This window comes from Dendropsophus ebraccatus, chromosome 14 (assembly GCF_027789765.1).
Source record: "Dendropsophus ebraccatus isolate aDenEbr1 chromosome 14, aDenEbr1.pat, whole genome shotgun sequence".
Lineage (NCBI taxonomy): Eukaryota > Metazoa > Chordata > Amphibia > Anura > Hylidae > Dendropsophus > Dendropsophus ebraccatus.
The window spans coordinates 65,027,548-65,051,067 of record NC_091467.1 but is presented as its reverse complement, the minus strand read 5'-3'; the positions used below and the strand labels follow the sequence as shown (position 1 = coordinate 65,051,067).

General features: G+C 45.3%; 1 protein-coding gene across 2 annotated transcripts in view; it reads right to left on the bottom strand.

Annotated features, from left to right (window-relative positions):
• The window catches only part of TBCD (tubulin folding cofactor D), a 133,971-nt gene that overhangs the window by 47,871 nt on the left and 62,580 nt on the right, over positions 1-23,520 (bottom strand). For both annotated transcript variants that reach the window (XM_069954040.1, XM_069954039.1), the window contains exon 15: positions 10,420-10,576. In XM_069954040.1, the coding sequence (XP_069810141.1) occupies positions 10,420-10,576 (157 nt within the window). The remainder of the gene's footprint in view (positions 1-10,419; positions 10,577-23,520) is intronic.

The following is a 23,520-nucleotide window of genomic DNA, read 5'->3' as shown; positions in this document are numbered from 1 at the left end:
TTTTCGGAAAAAACGGATTGCAAAAACGTAGTGTGAACCCAGCCGAACAGATTGCATAAATCTATCCTACATCCGGCTGATAACAGAGAACAGATTCTATAAACCTATCCTACATCCGGCTGATAACAGAGAACAACAGATTCTATATATTTGCATATTATAGCAGAGGAGTGGGCGGCTATTACACTCGGCACTGTGATGTTGGTGTTGAAGGGATTACACCAGCGTTTAGTGACAAGCAGCAGATTTGTTAAGTAGCCGCAGGTACGTGACCACTGTGTGTGTAGCGACAGGCAGCGTATGTGGACGGCAGCATGGCTGTCACCACAATACAGCAATATAATCAGTGCAGATAGCGGCATACAGCATGCCACATCATCTGCACACTGATGGGGATCCCTCTACCCCACCATCAGTCTTATATAAAGTTTTATTTCATCCCCATTGCTGTTGATGAATGGAGGCATCCATGTCTTACATCCATCGCCTGACCTCACAGATATAATCTAGTACAATAGTATGATGTATGACAGTGATCTGGGGTGCAGACACAAGACGTAGCTCAGAGCCATGCCTCCCATCTGACTGCAGGACGGCCGGGCCCTGCGGCACTCTAATCTTATACTGGGAGAGAACCCGCCACGCCTGCCACATACAGCGCCCAGGGGAAGACGAAACGACAGCTCTTCCCATACAGCACGCAGCGCCGCTGTATATGTTCTCCCCGTCACATACTGACAACTCAGGAGACAGACGTCCTGAATCAGCACTTCTAACATCAGACAGGGCAAGGCAAGGCAAGGCAGCCACACAGTGGATCTAAGCTCATTGTGTGGAATACAGCCGAGACGGTGTATCTAATCCTCTCATATGGGATATAATTGAGACATTGTATCTAAGCCTATCATGTCTGATACCATACACCTAGTCCCCATACATATAAACCGTTCATGAAGGATACTGCCTGTTGAGACCCCCCGTTTCTAGGCCTATAACATGCTATACAGTAGTGGTACATGATCCAGTGTGATATATGTGTGAATTAGTATGCTATATCTAAGCCGATCATGTGGTACTGTCTACTGAGTTGATGTATCTAAGTCTATTATGTGTGAGACTGTCTACACTGCTGATGTATCTAAGCCTATCATGCATGATCCTTTCAGCTAAGCTACTGTATCTAAGCCTGTCATACTGTTTAGTGAACTGGTGTTTCTAATCCTATCATGTGTGATATTGTCTGCTGACATAATGTATCTAAGCTTTAGATGTGTGATACTGTCTGATGAGCATCACAAGTATCTAATCCTATTATGATTCTGTTTGCTGAGCTGCTGTATCTAAGCCTAACTGTGGAGCTACTGTCTGTGGAGCTACTGTATCTAAACAGAGGATGAATGGGTCCCTGTGATGCTCTATGCCAGTCTGGCTGATGCCCCATGGGGCAAACACAGGCTGCCAGAAACAGCGCCCCCTATCCTGCCAGCAGACACTGACAGGTCTAACACCCTAACAATGCGAGCTGCAGGCGATGTGCAGAACACCCTTCTATATACCGGGTCGCCCCATTACTGTCAGTAGGTTATATCCTCCTCCTATGGTGACAGCTGGGAGGGGCAGAGCTGCCTTCCGAACTGGTTGTACTGGGCCCAAGCAGTTCTGGTTCTCTACAGACTGCAGTACATAACACCCTGCCTGTCAGCCATTTATACCTAGTAATGATGAGGAGGAGGAGTCGGGATTAGCAGGGATAGCAGGAAGCCATGACTCCTTACAGGCTCCCTATAGTAGCAAAATGGAAGAGATTACAAAATCGTACACAAATGCTGTGGATAAAATATGGCAAAGTCTGCAAAAACTTCAGAGCCCGTCAACTGCAGCATCAGATCTGCTGTGGATCTTCTCCACTAACTTCAATAGGGAAGTGGACATCATTTCTGCAGTTGCTCCCTTAAAGGGTTTTTCCAACTTCCCATAAAGGAAAAAGATGGCTGCCCGGCTATTTCCAGAGATGAATCATGATGACTGCTGGTACAAAATTTGCATAAATAACAATAGGAATTGTGCAAATGATGCAGCCCTGCAAGCTAGTCATGTTAATGGTGCAGCCGTACAAGCTAGTCATGTTAATGGTGCAGCCGTACAAGCTAGTCATGTTAATGGTGCAGCCGTACAAGCTAGTCATGTTAATGGTGCAGCCGTACAAGCTAGTCATGTTAATGGTGCAGCCGTACAAGCTAGTCATGTTAATGGTGCAGCCGTACAAGCTAGTCATGTTAATGGTGCAGCCGTACAAGCTAGTCATGTTAATGGTGCAGCCGTACAAGCTAGTCATGTTAATGGTGAAGCCGTACAAGCTATTCATGTTAATGGTGCAGCCGTACAAGCTAGTCATGTTAATGGTGCAGCCGTACAAGCTAGTCATGTTAATGGTGCAGCCGTACAAGCCAGTCATGTTAATGGTGAAGCCGTACAAGCTAGTCATGTTAAAGAGGTACTCCAGGCTGGGGTCATTTTAATTGTACGGCCAAGGAGGGGGTGGATAGAGAGGCTGACAGTCACTTACCTCCCCGGTTCCAGCGCTGGGTCTCGGATTGCACCACCCCATTCTCTCGTCCGGCTGCCGCTTCCTGGCCTGAGCTGCGGCTTGAGATGTGACGTCTCAAGGCAGCTCAGCAATTTAGCGGCCGAGGCGGGATTGCACTACGACCGCTGAATGGCTGAACTGCCTTGAGATGTCTCAAGCCGCAGCTCAGACCAGGAAGCGGCAGCCAGACGGGAGAACGGGGCGCTGTGATCCGGGACCCGGCGCTGGAACCGGGGAAGTAAGTGACCGGCGCCTATATAGCCACCTCCTCCCCGGCCGTGCAATAAATATGACCCCACCCCGGAGTACCCCTTTAATGGTGCAGCCCTTAAAGTAAGTAATGTTAATAGTGCAGCCCTGCAAGCTAGTCATGTTAATGGTGTCATCCTACAAGCTAGTCATGTTAATAGTGCAGCCCTGCAAGCTAGTCATGTTAATGGTGTCATCCTACAAGCTAGTCATGTTAATAGTGCAGCCCTGCAAGCTAGTCATGTTAATGGTGTCATCCTACAAGCTAGTCATGTTAATAAAGCAGCCCTGAAAGTAAGTCATGTTAATGGTGCAGCCCTACAAGCTATTCATGTTAGTGGTGCAGCGTTATAAGCTAGTCATGTTAATGTTGCAGCCCTAAAAGCTAGTCATGTTAATGGTGCAGCCTGTTCACAGGCTGTAAGATACACGTTGGTGTCAGAAAAGATCGTCCTGGCCAGTACTTTACAGCCGCTGAATTCGAATGCAGGCGCATCCATGCGTGCCCAAATCCAAATTCCCCGCTGCTCACAATGGAGCATGCGTCCGGAGCTGCACGCTCCACAGTGTGCACTGACAGGGTTTTCTCCTCCCTCTATTCAATAAATAGCAGCCACAAAAAAACTGACATGTTCTCGCGGCGCCGCTAGGGATCCCGGCCGGAGCATATGCCATGTGTATGTATCTATATGTACTATGTGTATACACTCCGGCCGGGATTCCCTCAGCCTTCAGTACAACGTAAGTTCCGCACTAATCAACAACGCTGCAACAACGTCCCCGATTAGTTTAGAACTTTCGTTGTGTGAACATAGCCTAATGGTGCAGCCGTACAAGAACAAGCTATTCATGTTAATGGTGTAGCCCTACCAGCTATTCATTTTAATGGTTCAGCCCTGCAAGATAGTAATGTTAACGGTGCAGCCCTACAAGCTATTCATGTTAATGGTGAAGCCCTACAAGCTATTCATGTTAATGGTGCAGCCCTACAAGCTATTCATGTTAATGGTGCAGCCCTACAAGCTATTCAAGTTAATGGTGCTACCCTACAAGCTATTCATGTTAATAGTGCAGCCCTACAAGCTATTCATGTTAATGGTGCAGCCCTACAAGCTATTCATGTTATTGGTGCAGCCCTACAAGCTATTCATGTTATTGGTGCAGCCCTACAAGCTATTCATGTTAATGGTGTAGCTAGGCCATGTGCACATCTCCCACTAAGGTCAATGGGAGTTATGTAGTAGTGTTTGATACCTGACCATAACTAGGCTGGAGGTGGCTGGGTGGCCCTTAGTACAGCAACAGAGAAGCTGCACACATGTTTAAAACTAGCTTGTTAACGGCTGCACAATTTTGCTGGCACAATGCAGTATACTAGGAAAACCATGTAGCCATGAATATAGTTTTGGATGTGGCCTAATGGAGAACCATAGCTGTCTATCCTTCCTACACAGATTCTTCTCTGTTTACATTTTGTTGGCTTCCTGTCCTGGACTGCAGTGCATTGTGGGAGCTCAGGAGGGACCTGCAGTACTCTCTACCGTAGGAATAACGTGTCTGCGGCATTGACTTATCCCCAGAACCGCCTGTAATCCGGTAAAGCCTGGGTGCAGGGAGACACGCCTAACGCTGGAGTAAGGTGCACCCACTAAGCAGCCACGCTGATTCACGGCCTTTACAGGTGTCTGTAATCCTAGCTCTAATAATTGCTATAAAGTGGACCCTGTGTCCGATGTAACATGTCACTGTCATATGCAGTAACAAGTCACAATAGTGGGGACATTATCCAAAAACGAGGAGGCCCGAGTCCCAGGTGACAGATCAGTATGAGATACACACAAAATAGAAAAAAGGAAAAATTAGGGGGGCACTCACCGTTAAAATATAACTTTTATTTCATTTCTTTAAAATCGTCCATTCGGTTAGGTACGAGGACGCCAGCTCCGGCGTGATTGTGAAGGGCGTGACAGCTGTTTCACACGTGATTCGTGCTTCTACAGACGCTGACTAGGGACACACCACCTTCGGTATATAACCTACTTGGGCATGCGCACACTAGACATCGATACTTATTAAAAAATATAAGGTTAAAAACATCGTATCACAAAAACAACAACAATATATTAGATTCATTAGGTTAAACGTAGCATTTGGTATTTTTTTGAAACCTTTTGAGTTATAGAAACATATTTAGTTCAATTCTCTCGTTTAGTCCGGCTGGACCTTGAGCGTTAGTGGTCAGGATTACTTTTGCTTCCTCTTGTAGCAATAATTTATTATTGTCGAAACCTGCTCTTGGTCGTAAACGTTTGAGTCCAAGAAATTGTAGACAGTTTGTATCTCCTTTATGTTTTTCATTAACATGCAGGATCAGCCGAGGGACACCCTTTCCTGTTCGTATCGATCTTATATGCTCGCTGAATCTTTTATTTAAAGGGCGAATAGTCTTTCCTATGTAGAAGGCTCCACAACAGCAAACGATTGCATAAACTACAAAGGATGTTTTGCAACATATCATGTCTTTGACTTTGAAATCCACACCTCCCAATTTTATGTATTTATTAGGTAGAAAGAAATTGCACCAGTTACAAGACCCACATTTGTAGTTTCCATTAGGGACTGTCTTGTCCAACCATGTTTTGCCCTGTCCACTCTCTTTGAATTCACTGTTTATTAACTTGTCTTTCAGGTTGCTGCACCGTCTGAATGAGACTACAGGTCTTTCTCTAACGACCTCTGCGAGGACAGGATCGGTTTTTACCAGATCCCAGTTGTCTTGGATTGCTTTGCGAATTATTTCTGCCATGGGACTGAATTTGAAGGAGAAAGCAAAGGTACTTTTGTTATCATTTTTATTATATTTGTTATTATTCTGTTTTTTATACAGTAATTCATCGCGTTTTTTATTTAGTGCTTTTTTATATGCTATTTCCAGATCTTTTACTGGATAACCTCTTCGCAAGAGTCTTTTGGTAAGTTGGTTGGCCTGTTCGATGAAATTTTCATCTGAATCATTAATCCTTCTTAGTCTTAAAAATTGTCCGTACGGGACCGCTTTTTTGACGTGGTGTGGATGAAAGCTGTTAAAGTGTAAGAAGGCATTGCAAGCAGTCGGTTTCCGATAACTAGAGGTTTTTATGACATTACGTTCTAATGTAACCTTTACATCTAGGAATTCAATACTTTTTTCTTCCACTTTAGATGTAAAGAACATATTCATGTTATTAGAATTAAGATAGCTTACAAATTCCTGGAAGATCTCCTTAGTGCTATTCCATATAATAAATATATCGTCCACGAATCGAGAATATTTAAGGATATAGCGTGTGAATGGGTTTGTTGCAGTATAGACCATTTTGCTTTCTAAAACTGCTAGATATAAATTGGCGAACGTGCATGCGATGGGCGTACCCATCGCTGTGCCTTCGCACTGTTGGAACCACTGGCCGTCAAATAGAAAAGCATTATTCTGCAGAATGAATTGTATAGATTCGCAGACAAAATCAGTGAATTCAGGACCTTGGTTGGCTTGCTTCAGTAATTCTCTCACCGATTCTACCCCCAGATCCTGTGGTATTTTGGTGTATAAGCTTTCTACATCGATCGTGCAGAGTAGGGCATTTTCCGGACATTCAATGCCATCAATACTAGTCAAAAATTCATTTGTGTCCTTTATAATTGTAGGGGCTGATTTAAGAAGTGGACGTAGCAACCAGTCCATATATTTAGATAAAGGTTCTGTGATGGAGTTGACGCCTGATACGATCGGGCGACCCGGAGGTGGAATGATACCTTTATGTATCTTGGGTATATGATACCATACCGGGTTTCTTGGATACTTTGGAATTAATTTTTCTGCTCGTTTCCTAGATAATACTCCTTTTTCCACATTTTTCCGCAGTAGACTTTGCAATTTAGATTTTATTTTATTAGTTGGATTTTCTTTAAGCATCTGATAAGTCCTTTTATCATGTAGTTGCCTAAGTGCTTCATTTTTATAAGTTGTTTTCTTTTGTATTACAATGTTGCCCCCCTTGTCAGCCTTTTTGATAATAATATCATCCCTTTCTTTAAGCTGTTTTAGGGCTGCAAATTCTCCAGATGTAATATTGGGGGGTAATTTGGGGTAAATAAGAGATTTCACAGCTTCCCGGACTTTTCTTCTAAACAGATCAATGTATAAAAAAAGCAAACAAAAAACATCTAATAAACATCAGGACTCTGCAGGACCTTCCAAAGAAAAAAAGGAAACTGGAATACACAATGAAGGAGAAGATCATTGTGGCCCTTTAGGAAAAAGATCAGACGGGGGCGCAGTACCAAAAAGAACAGTAGAAGCTACAAAAAGGAAGTCGGTAACATGGCGAGACTAGATGGACAGCAGGAAACAAAAGATCCCAAACTAGTGATCAATTACACAGATATGCCGTTAGATGAAAATACCTTATCACTTTTAAATAAAGGTTTAAATTTTTGCCTTGTGGAAGATTTTGATGAAGTACAATTTGAAATCGACCTTTATAAAGCCACTAGAAAACTACAGCTAAAAAAACAATTTGCTAATATACAGGATATAAAAGTAGAAGAACCCGAGGGAAATTCTCCAGCTAGCATTGGTGAATTGGGATTTTGGTTGGCAGGTGCACGAACCACAGAAGATGTGGAATGTCTCTCATTACTAATGGAACTACAAGGCGTGGAAAGACAAACTTCACCTGAAAAAACAATTGAAGCTGAATTCATGGGTGGAGTAAAATCCACATATGCCCCCCCGATTCCTAGTGGTAGCAACATTGATCTGTTTAGAAGAAAAGTCCGGGAAGCTGTGAAATCTCTTATTTACCCCAAATTACCCCCCAATATTACATCTGGAGAATTTGCAGCCCTAAAACAGCTTAAAGAAAGGGATGATATTATTATCAAAAAGGCTGACAAGGGGGGCAACATTGTAATACAAAAGAAAACAACTTATAAAAATGAAGCACTTAGGCAACTACATGATAAAAGGACTTATCAGATGCTTAAAGAAAATCCAACTATTAAAATCAAAGCTAAACTACAAAGCCTACTACGGAAAAACGTGGAAAAAGGAATATTATCTAGGAAACGAGCAGAAAAATTAATTCCTAAGTACCCAAGAAACCCGGTATGGTATCATATACCCAAGATACACAAGGGTGTCATCCCACCCCCGGGTCGCCCGATCGTATCGGGCGTCAATTCCATCACAGAACCTCTATCTAAATACATGGACTGGTTGCTACGTCCACTCCTTAAATCAGCCCCTACAATTATAAAGGACACAAATGAATTTTTGACCAGTATCGATGGTATTGAATGTCCTGAAAATGCATTACTCTGCACAATTGATGTAGAAAGTTTATACACTAAAATACCACAGGATTTAGGGGTTGAAACAGTGAGAGAATTATTGGAGCAAGCCAATCAAGGTCCCGAATTCACTGATTTTGTCTGCGAATCTATACATTTTATTTTACAGAATAATGCTTTTCTATTTGACGGCCAATGGTTTCAACAATGCGAAGGCACAGCGATGGGCACGCCCATCGCATGCACATTCGCTAATTTATATCTAGCAGTCTTAGAAAGCAAAATGGTTTACACTGAAAAAAATCCATTTACTCGTTATATCCTTAAATATGCTCGTTTCGTGGATGATATATTTATCATATGGAACAGCACTAAGGAGATTTTCCAGGAATTCGTAACCTACCTCAATTCTAATAACATGAATATGTTCTTTACGTCCAAAGTGGAAGAAAAAAGCATCGAATTTCTAGATGTAAAGGTTACATTGGAATTTAATGTCATAAAAACATCCAGTTTTCGGAAACCAACTGCTTGCAATGCTTTTTTACACTTCAACAGTTTCCATCCACACCATGTTAAAAAAGCGGTCCCGTACGGACAATTTTTAAGATTAAGAAGGATTAACGATTCAAATGAAAATTTCATCGAACAGGCCAATCTACTTACCAAAAGACTCCTGCGAAGAGGTTATCCAAGTAAAGATCTGGAAGTAGCATATAAAAAAGCATTAAATAAAAAACGTGATGAACTATTATATAAAAAATTGAACATTAATAAAAATAATAAAAATGATAACAAAAGTACCTTTGCCTTCTCCTTCAAATTCAGTCCTATGGCAGAGATAATTCGTAAGGCGGTCCAAGACAATTGGGACCTGATTAAGGCCGATCCTGTCCTTGCAGAAGTCATAAGAGAAAGACCTGTGGTCTCATTCAGACGGTGCAGTAACCTGAAAGACAAGTTAATAAACAGTGAATTCAAAGAGAGAAAACAGGGTAAAACATGGTTAGACAAAACAATCCCTAATGGAAATTATAAATGTGGATCCTGCAATTGGTGCAATTTTTTTCTACCCAATAAATACATAAAATTAGGAGGTGTGGATTTCCAAATCAAAGACATGATATGTTGCAAAACATCCTTTGTAGTGTATGCAATTGTTTGCCGCTGTGGAGCCTTCTACATTGGAAAAACCATTCGCCCTTTAAATAAAAGATTCAGCGAACATGCAAGATCGATACGAACAGGAAAAGGTGTCCCTCGGCTGATCCTGCACGTTAATGAAAAACACAATGGTGATATGAAATGTTTACAATTTCTTGGACTTAAACGTCTACGACCAAGAGCAGGATCCGATAACAACAAACTGCTACTACAGGAAGAAGCAAAAGTAATCCTGGCCACTAACGCCCAAGGTCCAGCCGGACTAAATGAGAGAATCGAGCTAAACATGTTTTTGTAACCCAAAAGGCTTTAAAATATACCTAATACCACGTGTAATTTAATGAATCTAATATATTGTTAAATGTTTTTGTGATACGATGTTTTTTAACCTCACAATTTTTTTAAGTATTGATGTCTAGTGTGCGCATGCCCAAGTAGGTTATATACCGAAGGTTGTGTGTCCCTAGTCAGCGTCTGTAGAAGCACGAATCACGTGTGAAACAGCTGTCACGCCCTTCACAATCACGCCGGAGCTGGCGTCCTCGTACCTGACCGAATGGATGTCTTTTAAAGATACGAAATAAAAGTTAAATTTTAACGGTGAGTGCCCTCCTAATTTTTCCTTTTTTCTATTTTGTGTGGAACTATACCTACCTATTTTTCAAACAGGGGTGAGCACCACCGCAAAACAAATTAAAACACATTCCTGCGCCTGCACCGTTTATTTTTTTCATATCCCAATGTGAATTACATGGTAGTGCCAGCCACAGTATCTTACCTGTTGTTTCAGTATGAGATACATAGGTGGGGGTCTCCAATATCCATAGGTTGGAGGTCTTACTTATCCCGCATTTACGGGATATTCTATTGATATTACTACGACATCTTCTATTCTCATGACAACACTTCCTGGTTCACTTCTATCATCAGGACCCAGATCTAAATGCTTATCTACATCAGTGTACAAGCAGCTATGTAGAAAATGATAACAATGGTTTGTATCCGGACAAGGCTCTGATAAAGAGGAAGCAGGAAGGGTTGTCATTTGGAAACCTGAGAAAAATTAGGTCCAGGTTAATATAACTTACCTGGCAATGAGATTTACATAGGGTTTCATCTCCAGTGGGTCGTAGGCCCTTGCGAAGGCCCAGCATACATAACAGGCGGCATCTCGAACGTTGGAGCCCACGCTGCATGCCCCTCGCTTCTCGTCATACACCAGAGCCTTTAAGATGACCGGGACAACTGTGGGAAGAAGGAAGAGCAAGGGTTAAAAGAGCAGATCATCGCACATATAATATTCTGTAAAAATAAGAAGAGCCCATCATTTTAGGTACACAGCTTCTACACATAATTACAGAAAACTACTTTGCCATTTCATCCTACAGCCATGTGGAATAGTTAGGCCCCATCTGGGCTTCAATCTATATAGAAGTTGGACCCCTTAGTGCCTCCATATAGTAGTTAGGATCCTGAGAGAACTGGGTGACATTCCATAGTACAATTGATTACCGATCATGTGCCTATTCAGGGGTCTGGGAAAGCTGGGTGTCTTTCCATAACAGGTTTTACAAATGGCCACAAAACTTCCCTATTAAGAATCTTGGGAAAGCTGGTTGACTTTCTATACCAGGTATTATTAGCGGTCATTGGATGTTCCCATTCAGGATCCTGGGAAAGCTGGGCCACCATGCCATGTTCAGCCTGGATACGACACACATACGCTCGTGTGATTTCTTCCCTATTCAGGCTTAACCTCTAGATACCGGGACGGCTGCCGGCAGCGGCTGCAGACAATGGGCGGCTTGTGGGATCTGCAGGCTGCGCCTCAGGGCTTCCTCTTGGCAGATCCACCCAGAAAGCTGAACTTGCAGCAGTGCCGCCACCACCGCTCATGGCCCGCAGTAATGTGTAGCCTGTAGGCACAACTGAAGCCTCCCAAACGATACTCCCCGTTCCCAGGAGAAGTTCTGCAGAACAATGACCCGATACAGACAACAGCACGCTCTACTGGTTCCTAGAGTCAGAATAAACATGGGAAGGTTCAAGACAGGATGGGGTTAATGTTGGAAAAGGACTCTCATGTCACTCAGTTCAGTCCTGCTACACTTCTGCTTGCTGTCAGTGAACAGAAATATTACTGAAGGTAAAGACCTGTCTGTCTCACCACTGAGGGTTTGCTGCATTGTATCCAGAAAAGATGGAGACCTTAGAACTAAAATTTCTGCTGTAGATATGGTGCATACGCACTGGATACAACTGTAACAAAGCACCAGCTGTGAGAAGGATTCCAGTGTACAGGTACTGTCACATGTCAAAGACATCACAAGATCTGTGGAGTCTAGTGTGTGCAGACCCCCTCCATTCTTACTAAGAGCCTGTCCTCAGCAAGCCAGGAAGAATGGAGCATAGCTACTATGTGGTTATTACAATGGACACTCGCTGCTACATAACACAATGCAGCAACTAATACACTGCAAAAGTACAATATAAGGCACTGACAACTCAGCAGCAACATAAGGGGTTAATTCTGGAGAGGATGACCAGAACAATGTTATAATTATATATACTGCCAGCTTATCGGATGGAGAAGATCATTCTGCTACTCATCACCACACCCAGCAGGTTATACAAGTATCCCCCAACTGCTCATAGAGAACACCCTGCACTATACTCCAGAGCTGCACTCAGTATTCTGCTGGTAGGAACACTGAGTATATACATTACATTACTGATCCTGAGTTACAGCCTGTATTATACTCCAGAGCTGCACTCAGTATTCTGCTGGTAGGGTCACTGTGCACATTACTGATCCTGAGTTACATCCTGTATTATACTCCAGAGCTGCACTCACTATTCTGCTGGTGGGGTCACTATGTACATTACATTACTGATCCTGAGTTACATCCTGTATTATACACCAGAGCTGCACTCACTATTCTGCTGGTGGGGTTACTGTGTACATACATTACATTACTTATCCTGTACTGATCCTGAGTTATATCCTGTATTATACTCCAGAGCTAAACTCACTATTCTGCTGGTGGGGTCACTGTATACATACAGTACATTACATTACACATCCTGTACTGGTAGCCTGTGAGCGGTAACACTTCTATATGTGTATAAACCACCAGACATCCATATAAACACTGTATTCACACAGGAACAATGCGCTCAGTCTCTCGGCGCTCAGTTCTATTCAGTGGGAGAAGACGGCGCAGTACATTCCATGGCAGGTAAACCAGTTAATCTGCTCTGTCTGATATTTCATTGTCATCTGCGGTATGTGGTATGTTCAGTAACTACTGACACACAGGAATCATACCCTCACACTAAGGCTTTATGCCAGGGGAAAAGAATTTCCAAGGTGATCTTGAACTGACATGGTGTGAAAAGTTAATGGGGAGGAATAAAGAGAACCTCATCCTCAGGAGTAGAACTCTGCTTACAGGGCAGGTCCACAAAACTACTATTATCACCTGGGCAATGAGAGCATTGAGAGGTGACATCTCCTCTAAGCTCATGTCTGATCACTCAACTGGTTGACACTTTACAAGCCCAAGGGGCCTCATAAAGCAAACTGCTGAAACCATAACAAGAATGTGGACAACTAAGTATCTCCCCAAGGTTCAAGAAACGTACTGAAAAGACTATATGCAAATTCTACAAATATTTTTACAAATATGTGAACTGTAAAACTATTTACTGGTAATACCTTACCCCTCATACTGCCCTGTGTACAAAAATATAACTACTATAATACTGTTCCTATATACAAGAATATAACTACTATAATACTGCTCCTATATACAAGAATATAGCTACTATAATACTGCTCCTATATACAGGAATATAACTACTATAATACTGCTCCTATATACAGGAATATAACTACTATAATACTGCCCCTATATACAAGAATATAACTACTATAATACTGCTCCTATATATAGGAATATAACTACTATAATACTGCTCCTATATACAAGAATATAACTCCTATAATACTGCTCATATATACAGGAATATAGCTACTATAATACTGCTCCTATATACAGGAATATAACTACTATAATACTGCCCCTATATACAAGAATATAACTACTATAATACACGAACTGGAGAGAATGGAACGGCTGCACATCCCATCTATGGCTGATACTAATGCCGCTAGGCCTATATTAAAAATCAACACCAGAGTGTCTGTATATGAATTGATCAAGCCATATTGCCCCGTGTACCACCGCGCAGGTCCTCTGGTCCACTCGGGTCCCTACGCTAACTCCACACCGTGTCGGTCAGCGACCGCCAACCCCGCAAAGCGTGCACGTGCAGGGAAGGGAGGCCATGGAACGGCCCTGCAACCCCAATGTCACAGGACCAGACCCAAAAAGCCCCACCAAAACCCAGCCAGCACCACCGGTGGGGAAGGCTGCCCCCAAACGACACAAGTATGGATATGGTATTACACTTACCATTGCTGCTCTCACAGAATGGGGAAGACATAGGGCCACATGTATCATCCGGCGAATGGATGATTTTCGGCGGAAAGTGCCGATTTGCGTCTTTTTTTAAGCAAAAATGGCGGATTTGCGAATAAAATATTCGCAAATCGGCACTTTCCGCCGAGTACGCCAGGGGGCGGAAAAGAGGCGGAGAGTGGGCGGAACGGAGGGCGCGGACTCAGAGTCCGCGCGATTTATCATCCGTTCCGCCAAAATGTACGCCGAAAACCTACTCCAGTCCTCAGCTGGCGTAGGTTTTCGGCGGTGCGCAACGGCGCGCACGGGATTTATGTAGAGGCAGTCCGCCTCTACATAAATCTCCGTAGCGCCGGAGCCGCGGGGGCATTTTTTCGTCCGGCATAAAAAACGCCGGACTTAATAAATGCCTCCCATAGGGTCCAGACATGTGAGCACAGGCATCTCCTGCTAATTTTGGTCATGTGGGTCTTATAAAGGAGTGCGAGCTGTTCAGAGAGGGAGAACTGTAAAACACGAACTGGAGAGAATGGAACGGCTGCACATCCCATCTATGGCTGATACTAATGCCGCTAGGCCTATATTAAAAATCAACACCAGAGTGTCTGTATATGAATTGATCAAGCCATATTGCCCCGTGTACCACCGCGCAGGTCCTCTGGTCCACACGGGTCCATACGCTAACTCCACACCGTGTCGGTCAGCGACCGCCAACCCACGCTTTGCGGGGAGGTGGAGGCAGGAGCGTCTAGGCGACAGACTGTTTCACTCGCAGTACGTGAGTTACTATAATACTGCTCCTATATACAAGAATATAACTACTATAATACTGCTCCCTATATACAAGAATATAACTACTATAATACTGCTCCCTATATACAAGAATATAACTACTATAATACTGCTCCTATATACAAGAATATAACTACTATAATACTGCTCCTATATACAAGAATATAACTACTATAATACAAACTGGAGAGAATGGAACGGCTGCACATCCCATCTATGGCTGACACCAATGCCGCTAGGCCTACATTAAAAATCAACACCAGAGTGTCTGTATATGAATTGATCAAGCCATATTGCCCCGTGTACCACCGCGCAGGTCCTCTGGTCCACACGGGTCCCTACGCTAACTCCACACCGTGTCGGTCAGCGACCGCCAACCCCGCAAAGCGTGCACTTGCAGGGAAGGGAGGCCATGGAACGGCCCTGCAACCCCAATGTCACAGGACCAGACCCAAAAAGCCCCACCAAAACCCAGCCAGCACCACCGGCGGGGAAGGCTGCCCCCAAACGACACAAGTATGGATATGGTATTACACTTACCATTGCTGCTCTCACAGAATGGGGAAGACATAGGGTCCAGACATGTGAGCACAGGCATCTCCTGCTAATTTTGGTCATGTGGGTCTTATAAAGGAGTGCTAGCTGTTCAGAGAGGGAGAATTGCAAAACACGAACTGGAGAGAATGGAACGGCTGCACATCCCATCTATGGCTGACACCAATGCCGCTAGGCCTACATTAAAAAGCAACACCAGAGTGTCTGTATATGAGGAGTTAGCGTAGGGACCCGTGTGGACCAGAGGACCTGCGTGGTGGTACACGGGGCAATATGGCTTGATCAATTCATATACAGACACCCTGGTGTTGATTTTTAATATAGGCCTAGCGGCATTAGTATCTGCCATAGATGGGATGTGCAGCGGTTCCATTCTCTCCAGTTCGTGTTTTGCAATTCTCCCTCTCTGAACAGCTAGCACTCCTTTATAAGACCCACATGACCAAAATTAGCAGGAGATGCCTGTGCTCACATGTCTGGACCCTATGTTTTCCCCATTCTGTGAGAGCAGCAATGGTAAGTGTAATACCATATCCATACTTGTGTCGTTTGGGGGCAGCCTTCCCCACCGGTGGTGCTGGCTGGGTTTTGGTGGGGCTTTTTGGGTCTGGTCCTGTGACATTGGGGTTGCAGGGCCGTTCCATGGCCTCCCTTTCCTGCACGTGCACGCTTTGCGGGGTTGGCGGTCGCTGACCGACACGGTGTGGAGTTAGCGTAGGGACCCGTGTGGACCAGAGGACCTGCGCGGTGGTACACGGGGCAATATGGCTTGATCAATTCATATACAGACACCCTGGTGTTGATTTTTAATATAGGCCTAGCGGCATTAGTATCAGCCATAGATGGGATGTGCAGCGGTTCCATTCTCTCCAGTTCATAACTACTATAATACTGCTCCTATATACAAGAATATAACTACTATAATACTGCTCCCTATATACAAGAATATAACTACTATAATACTGCTCCTATATACAAGAATATAACTACTATAATACTGCTCCTATATACAAGAATATAACTACTATAATACTGCTCCTATATACAAGAATATAACTACTATAATGAAAAAGGAGAAATATGCAGTCGCACTCACCCTTTAACTTTCAGCTTAGCGGCTTTATTGCAATTCACATACTGCGGGGAGGGAGAGGAATCAGGTGTGTACGCGTCCTGGGACGGCCGTTTCGGGGATACGCCCCCTTTGTCGACCAGGTGATGACGTCAGGATGCCAGGTAAGGTGTGATATACAAAATACAATGTGCACGTGATGTATAACAACCAATAAAAACAATTCACAGGTATCAGATGAATACGCTCAGATCATTACGTTCGTTGAGGCCGAGCGGGCCAACTGCGTTAAGACGTGAGATCCATGTGGATTCCCTCCTCAAAAAGGTTCGAGAGCTCCCACCCTGAACATATTAAGAAAGCCATTCCTTATGGCCAAATGCTCAGGCTACGTAGGGTTAACAATACCGATGAGTCATTCTCACGGCAAGCTCTCGAAATGGAGGAGAGGTTCTTAGAAAGGGGATACCCTCCGAATTTAATTCATGAAGCGAGATGTCGCGCTGAATCTAAAACCAGAACCTCCCTACTCAAACCTTCTCAGAAGAATAAATACAGTGATAGAAGATTTAACTTTATCTTCCAAAATTCTCCAATGAATACCACTCTAAAAAATTCCATTTTGCGCCACTGGCACCTTCTAGAAAGTGACCCCGACCTCTGTGATATAGCTTCCCGAAGACCATGTATATCATATAGGAAGAATAAAAATTTGGGAGACTGTCTCAGCAACAATACACACACAGATCGCACAGCCACTAACCAGAAACAATGGCTTACTTCCACCCTACCACAGGGAAACAAAAAATGCGGACAGTGTAGATACTGTACACACATGCTAAATGTAGCCTATATTCGTCTAGGCGGTAATGACTGCTTCATACAGGATTTCATAACGTGTAAATCATGTTACGTAGTCTATGCCATAGTTTGTAGCTGCCAAATGTTTTATGTAGGCAAAACAAAAAGAGCATTATGGGTCCGCTTTAAGGAACATGTTTATTCTGTGAAAACAGGTAAAGGGGTTCCCCGCCTCATTGAGCATATCAAAACTGTCCACAATGGTAACACCTCCTCATTAAGATTCCTGGGCCTTGAACGGGTTGACCCCCCGAAGGATGGCTCAGACAGACATTTAACCTTATTGAGGAGGGAATCCACATGGATCTCACGTCTTAACGCAGTTGGCCCGCTCGGCCTCAACGAACGTAATGATCTGAGCGTATTCATCTGATACCTGTGAATTGTTTTTATTGGTTGTTATACATCACGTGCACATTGTATTTTGTATATCACACCTTACCTGGCATCCTGACGTCATCACCTGGTCGACAAAGGGGGCGTATCCCCGAAACGGCCGTCCCAGGACGCGTACACACCTGATTCCTCTCCCTCCCCGCAGTATGTGAATTGCAATAAAGCCGCTAAGCTGAAAGTTAAAGGGTGAGTGCGACTGCATATTTCTCCTTTTTCACTCAAGTACCTCTCGTCTCGGTAGTGTGCACCCCCTTGCAGCAGCCGCATTCACTATCACAGGTCGGCTTTAGGACTGTTCCCTGGCTTCCACCCAGACAGTGCACAGTTTTGGAGCGGTGCAGGCTTCTTTTCCTCACTATCCATAACTACTATAATACTGCTCCTATATAGAGGAATATAACTACTGTAATACTGCTCCTATATACATAAATATAACTACTATAATACTGCCCCCCATATACAAGAATATAACTACTATAATGTGGCTCAGGGAAGAAACAGAGTGCTGCACATCACACCTATGGCTGATACTAGTGCCGCTTGGCTAAATAAAAAACACATCAGAATTTTGTGTATGAATTGATCAAGCCACACTGCCCCATGTACCTCGTGCCGGTATCTGATACACATGGGTCCCTACACTAAGTCCACACCGTGCCAGTCAGTGGCCACCAACCCCGCAGGCGTGCACAGCCAGGGAACGGGGGCCATGGGACGGCCCTGCGACCCCCATGCCACAGGACCAGACCCAAAAACACCACACCAGAACCCGGCCAGCACCGCCGGCGGAGAAGGTCGCCCCCAAGCAGCACAAGTCTGGATAAGGTATTGCGCTCACCATAGCTGCAGCAAACAGAATGGGAAAAAAACAGGAGGGATTAAAACCATGTGCACTCAGGTGTCTCCTGCTAATTGCGGTCATGTGGGTCTCACCAGGAGGAGTGCAAAACACGGAGAAAAGAGAGAAACAAAATGTGGCTCAGGGAAGAAACAGAGTGCTGCACATCACACCTATGGCTGATACTAGTGCCGCTTGGCTAAATAAAAAACACATCAGAATTTTGTGTATGAATTGATCAAGCCATACTGCCCCATGTACCTCGTGCCGGTATCTGATACACATGGGTCCCTACACTAAGTCCACACCGTGCCAGTCAGTGGCCACCAACCCCGCAGGCGTGCACAGCCAGGGAACGGGGGCCATGGGACGGCCCTGCGACCCCCATGCCACAGGACCAGACCCAAAAACACCACACCAGAACCCGGCCAGCACCGCCGGCGGAGAAGGTCGCCCCCAAGCAGCACAAGTCTGGATAAGGTATTGCGCTCACCATAGCTGCAGCAAACAGAATGGGAAAAAAAACAGGAGGGATTAAAACCATGTGCACTCAGGTGTCTCCTGCTAATTGCGGTCATGTGGGTCTCACCAGGAGGAGTGCAAAACACGGAGAAAAGAGAGAAACAAAATGTGGCTCAGGGAAGAAACAGAGTGCTGCACATCACACCTATGGCTGATACTAGTGCCGCTTGGCTAAATAAAAAACACATCAGAATTTTGTGTATGAATTGATCAAGCCATACTGCCCCATGTACCTCGTGCCGGTATCTGATACACATGGGTCCCTACACTAAGTCCACACCGTGCCAGTCAGTGGCCACCAACCCCGCAGGCGTGCACAGCCAGGGAACGGGGGCCATGGGACGGCCCTGCGACCCCCATGCCACAGGACCAGACCCAAAAACACCACACCAGAACCCGGCCAGCACCGCCGGCGGAGAAGGTCGCCCCCAAGCAGCACAAGTCTGGATAAGGTATTGCGCTCACCATAGCTGCAGCAAACAGAATGGGAAAAAAACAGGAGGGATTAAAACCATGTGCACTCAGGTGTCTCCTGCTAATTGCGGTCATGTGGGTCTCACCAGGAGGAGTGCAAAACACGGAGAAAAGAGAGAAACAAAATGTGGCTCAGGGAAGAAACAGAGTGCTGCACATCACACCTATGGCTGATACTAGTGCCGCTTGGCTAAATAAAAAACACATCAGAATTTTGTGTATGAATTGATCAAGCCATACTGCCCCATGTACCTCGTGCCGGTATCTGATACACATGGGTCCCTACACTAAGTCCACACCGTGCCAGTCAGTGGCCACCAACCCCGCAGGCGTGCACAGCCAGGGAACGGGGGCCATGGGACGGCCCTGCGACCCCCATGCCACAGGACCAGACCCAAAAACACCACACCAGAACCCGGCCAGCACCGCCGGCGGAGAAGGTCGCCCCCAAGCAGCACAAGTCTGGATAAGGTATTGCGCTCACCATAGCTGCAGCAAACAGAATGGGAAAAAAACAGGAGGGATTAAAACCATGTGCACTCAGGTGTCTCCTGCTAATTGCGGTCATGTGGGTCTCACCAGGAGGAGTGCAAAACACGGAGAAAAGAGAGAAACAAAATGTGGCTCAGGGAAGAAACAGAGTGCTGCACATCACACCTATGGCTGATACTAGTGCCGCTTGGCTAAATAAAAAACACATCAGAATTTTGTGTATGAATTGATCAAGCCATACTGCCCCATGTACCTCGTGCCGGTATCTGATACACATGGGTCCCTACACTAAGTCCACACCGTGCCAGTCAGTGGCCACCAACCCCGCAGGCGTGCACAGCCAGGGAACGGGGGCCATGGGACGGCCCTGCGACCCCCATGCCACAGGACCAGACCCAAAAACACCACACCAGAACCCGGCCAGCACCGCCGGCGGAGAAGGTCGCCCCCAAGCAGCACAAGTCTGGATAAGGTATTGCGCTCACCATAGCTGCAGCAAACAGAATGGGAAAAAACAGGAGGGATTAAAACCATGTGCACTCAGGTGTCTCCTGCTAATTGCGGTCATGTGGGTCTCACCAGGAGGAGTGCAATACACGGAGAAAAGAGAGAAACAAAATGCGGTTCAGGGAAGAAACAGAGTGCTGCACCTCACACCTATGGCTGATACTAGTGCCGCTTGGCTAAATAAAAAACACATCAGAATTTTGTGTATGAATTGATCAAGCCATACTGCCCCATGTACCTCGTGCCGGTATCTGATACACATGGGTCCCTACACTAAGTCCACACCGTGCCAGTCAGTGGCCACCAACCCCGCAGGCGTGCACAGCCAGGGAACGGGGGCCATGGGACGGCCCTGCGACCCCCATGCCACAGGACCAGACCCAAAAACACAGGACCTGCGCGGTGGTACACGGGGCAATATGGCTTGATCAATTCATATACAGACACTCTGGTGTTGATTTTTAATATAGGCCTAGCGGCATTAGTATCAGCCATAGATGGGATGTGCAGCCGTTCCACTCTCTCCAGTTCGTATAACTACTATAATACTGCTCCTATATACAAGAATATAACTACTATAATACTGCTCCTCGTATATACAGGAATATAACTACTATAATACTGCTCCTATATACAAGAATATAACTACTATAATACTCCTATATACAGGAATATAACTACTATAATACTGCTCCTATATACAGGAATATAACTACTATAATACGAACTGGAGAGAATGGAACGGCTGCACATCCCATCTATGGCTGATACTAATGCCGCTAGGCCTATATTAAAAATCAACACCAGAGTGTCTGTATATGAATTGATCAAGCCATATTGCCCCGTGTACCACCGCGCAGGTCCTCTGGTCCACACGGGTCCCTATGCTAACTCCACACCGTGTCGGTCAGCGACCGCCAACCCTGCAAAGCGTGCACATGCAGGGAAGGGAGGCCATGGAACGGCCCTGCAACCCCAATGTCACAGGACCAGACCCAAAAAGCCCCACCAAAACCCAGCCAGCACCACCGGCGGGGAAGGCTGCCCCCAAACGACACAAGTATGGATATGGTATTACTCTTACCATTGCTGCTCTCACAGAATGGGGAAGACATAAGGTCCAGACATGTGAGCACAGACATATCCTGCTAATTTTGGTCATGTGGGTCTTATAAAGGAGTGCTAGCTGTTCAGAGAGGGAGAACTGTAAAACACGAACTGGAGAGAATGGAATGGCTGCACATCCCATCTATGGCTGATACTAATGCCGCTTGGCCTATATTAAAAATCAACACCAGAGTGTCTGTATATGAATTGATCAAGCCATATTGCCCCGTGTACCACCGCGCAGGTCCTATGGTGAGTGCAACACCTCATCCAGACTTGTGCTGCTTGGGGGCGACCTTCTCCGCCGGCGGTGCTGGCCGGGTTCTGGTGTGGTGTTTTTGGGTCTGGTCCTGTGACATGGGGGTCGCAGGGCCGTCCCATGGCCCCCGTTCACTGACTGGCACGGTGTGGACTTAGTGTAGGGACCCATGTGTATCAGATACCGGCACGAGGTACATGAGGCAGTATGGCTTGATCAATTCATACACAAAATTCTGATGTGTTTTTTATTTAGCCTAGGGGCACTAGTATCAGCCATAGGTGTGAGGTGCAGCACTCTTTTTCTTCCCTGAACCGCATTTTATAACTACTATAATACTGCTCCTATATACAATAATATAACTACTATAATACTGCTCCTATATACAGGAATAAAACTACTATAATACTGCTCCTATATACAAGAATATAACTACTATAATACAGCTCCTATGTACAAGAATATAACTACTATAATACTGCTCCTATATACAAGAATATACTATAATACTGCTCCTATATACAGGAATATAACTACTATAATACTGCTCCTATATACAAGAATATGACTACTATAATACTGTTACAATATACAAAAATATAACTACTATAATACGGACAGAGAGAAAAAAAAGCGCTGCACCTCACACCTATGGCTGATACTAATTCTTCTCAGCTGTATTTAAAAACCAACTCCAGGATGTTGGTATGTAATTTGATCAAACCATATTGCCTCATGTACAAGCGTGCAGGTCTCCTGGCTCACATGGGTGCCTACACTAACTCAACACCGTGTCAGTCAGCGACTGCAACCCCTCAAGGCGTGCACCATAATACCATATCCATACTTGTGTCGTTTGGGGGCAGCCTTCCCCGCCGGTGGTGCTGGCTGGGTTTTGGTGGGGCTTTTTGGGTCTGGTCCTGTGACATTGGGGTTGCAGGGCCGTTCCATGGCCTCCCTTCCCTGCACGTGCACGCTTTGCGGGGTTGGCGGTCGCTGACCGACACGGTGTGGAGTTAGCGTAGGGACCCGTGTGGACCAGAGGACCTGCGCGGTGGTACACGGGGCAATATGGCTTGATCAATTCATATACAGACACTCTGGTGTTGATTTTTAATATAGGCCTAGCGGCAATAGTGTCAGCCATAGATGGGATGTGCAGCCGTTCCACTCTCTCCAGTTCGTGTTTCACAATTCTCCCTCTCTGAACAGCTAGCACTCCTTTATAAGACCCACATGACCAAAATTAGCAGGATATGTCTGTGCTCACATGTCTGGACCCTATGTCTTCCCCATTCTGTGAGAGCAGCAATGGTAAGTGTAATACCATATCCATACTTGTGTCGTTTGGGGGCAGCCTTCCCCGCCGGTGGTGCTGGCTGGGTTTTGGTGGGGCTTTTTGGGTCTGGTCCTGTGACATTGGGGTTGCAGGGCCGTTCCATGGCCTCCCTTCCCTGCACGTGCACGCTTTGCGGGGTTGGCGGTCGCTGACCGACACGGTGTGGAGTTAGCGTAGGGACCCGTGTGGACCAGAGGACCTGCGCGGTGGTACACGGGGCAATATGGCTTGATCAATTCATATACAGACACTCTGGTGTTGATTTTTAATATAGGCCTAGCGGCAATAGTGTCAGCCATAGATGGGATGTGCAGCCGTTCCACTCTCTCCAGTTCGTGTTTCACAATTCTCCCTCTCTGAACAGCTAGCACTCCTTTATAAGACCCACATGACCAAAATTAGCAGGATATGTCTGTGCTCACATGTCTGGACCCTATGTCTTCCCCATTCTGTGAGAGCAGCAATGGTAAGTGTAATACCATATCCATACT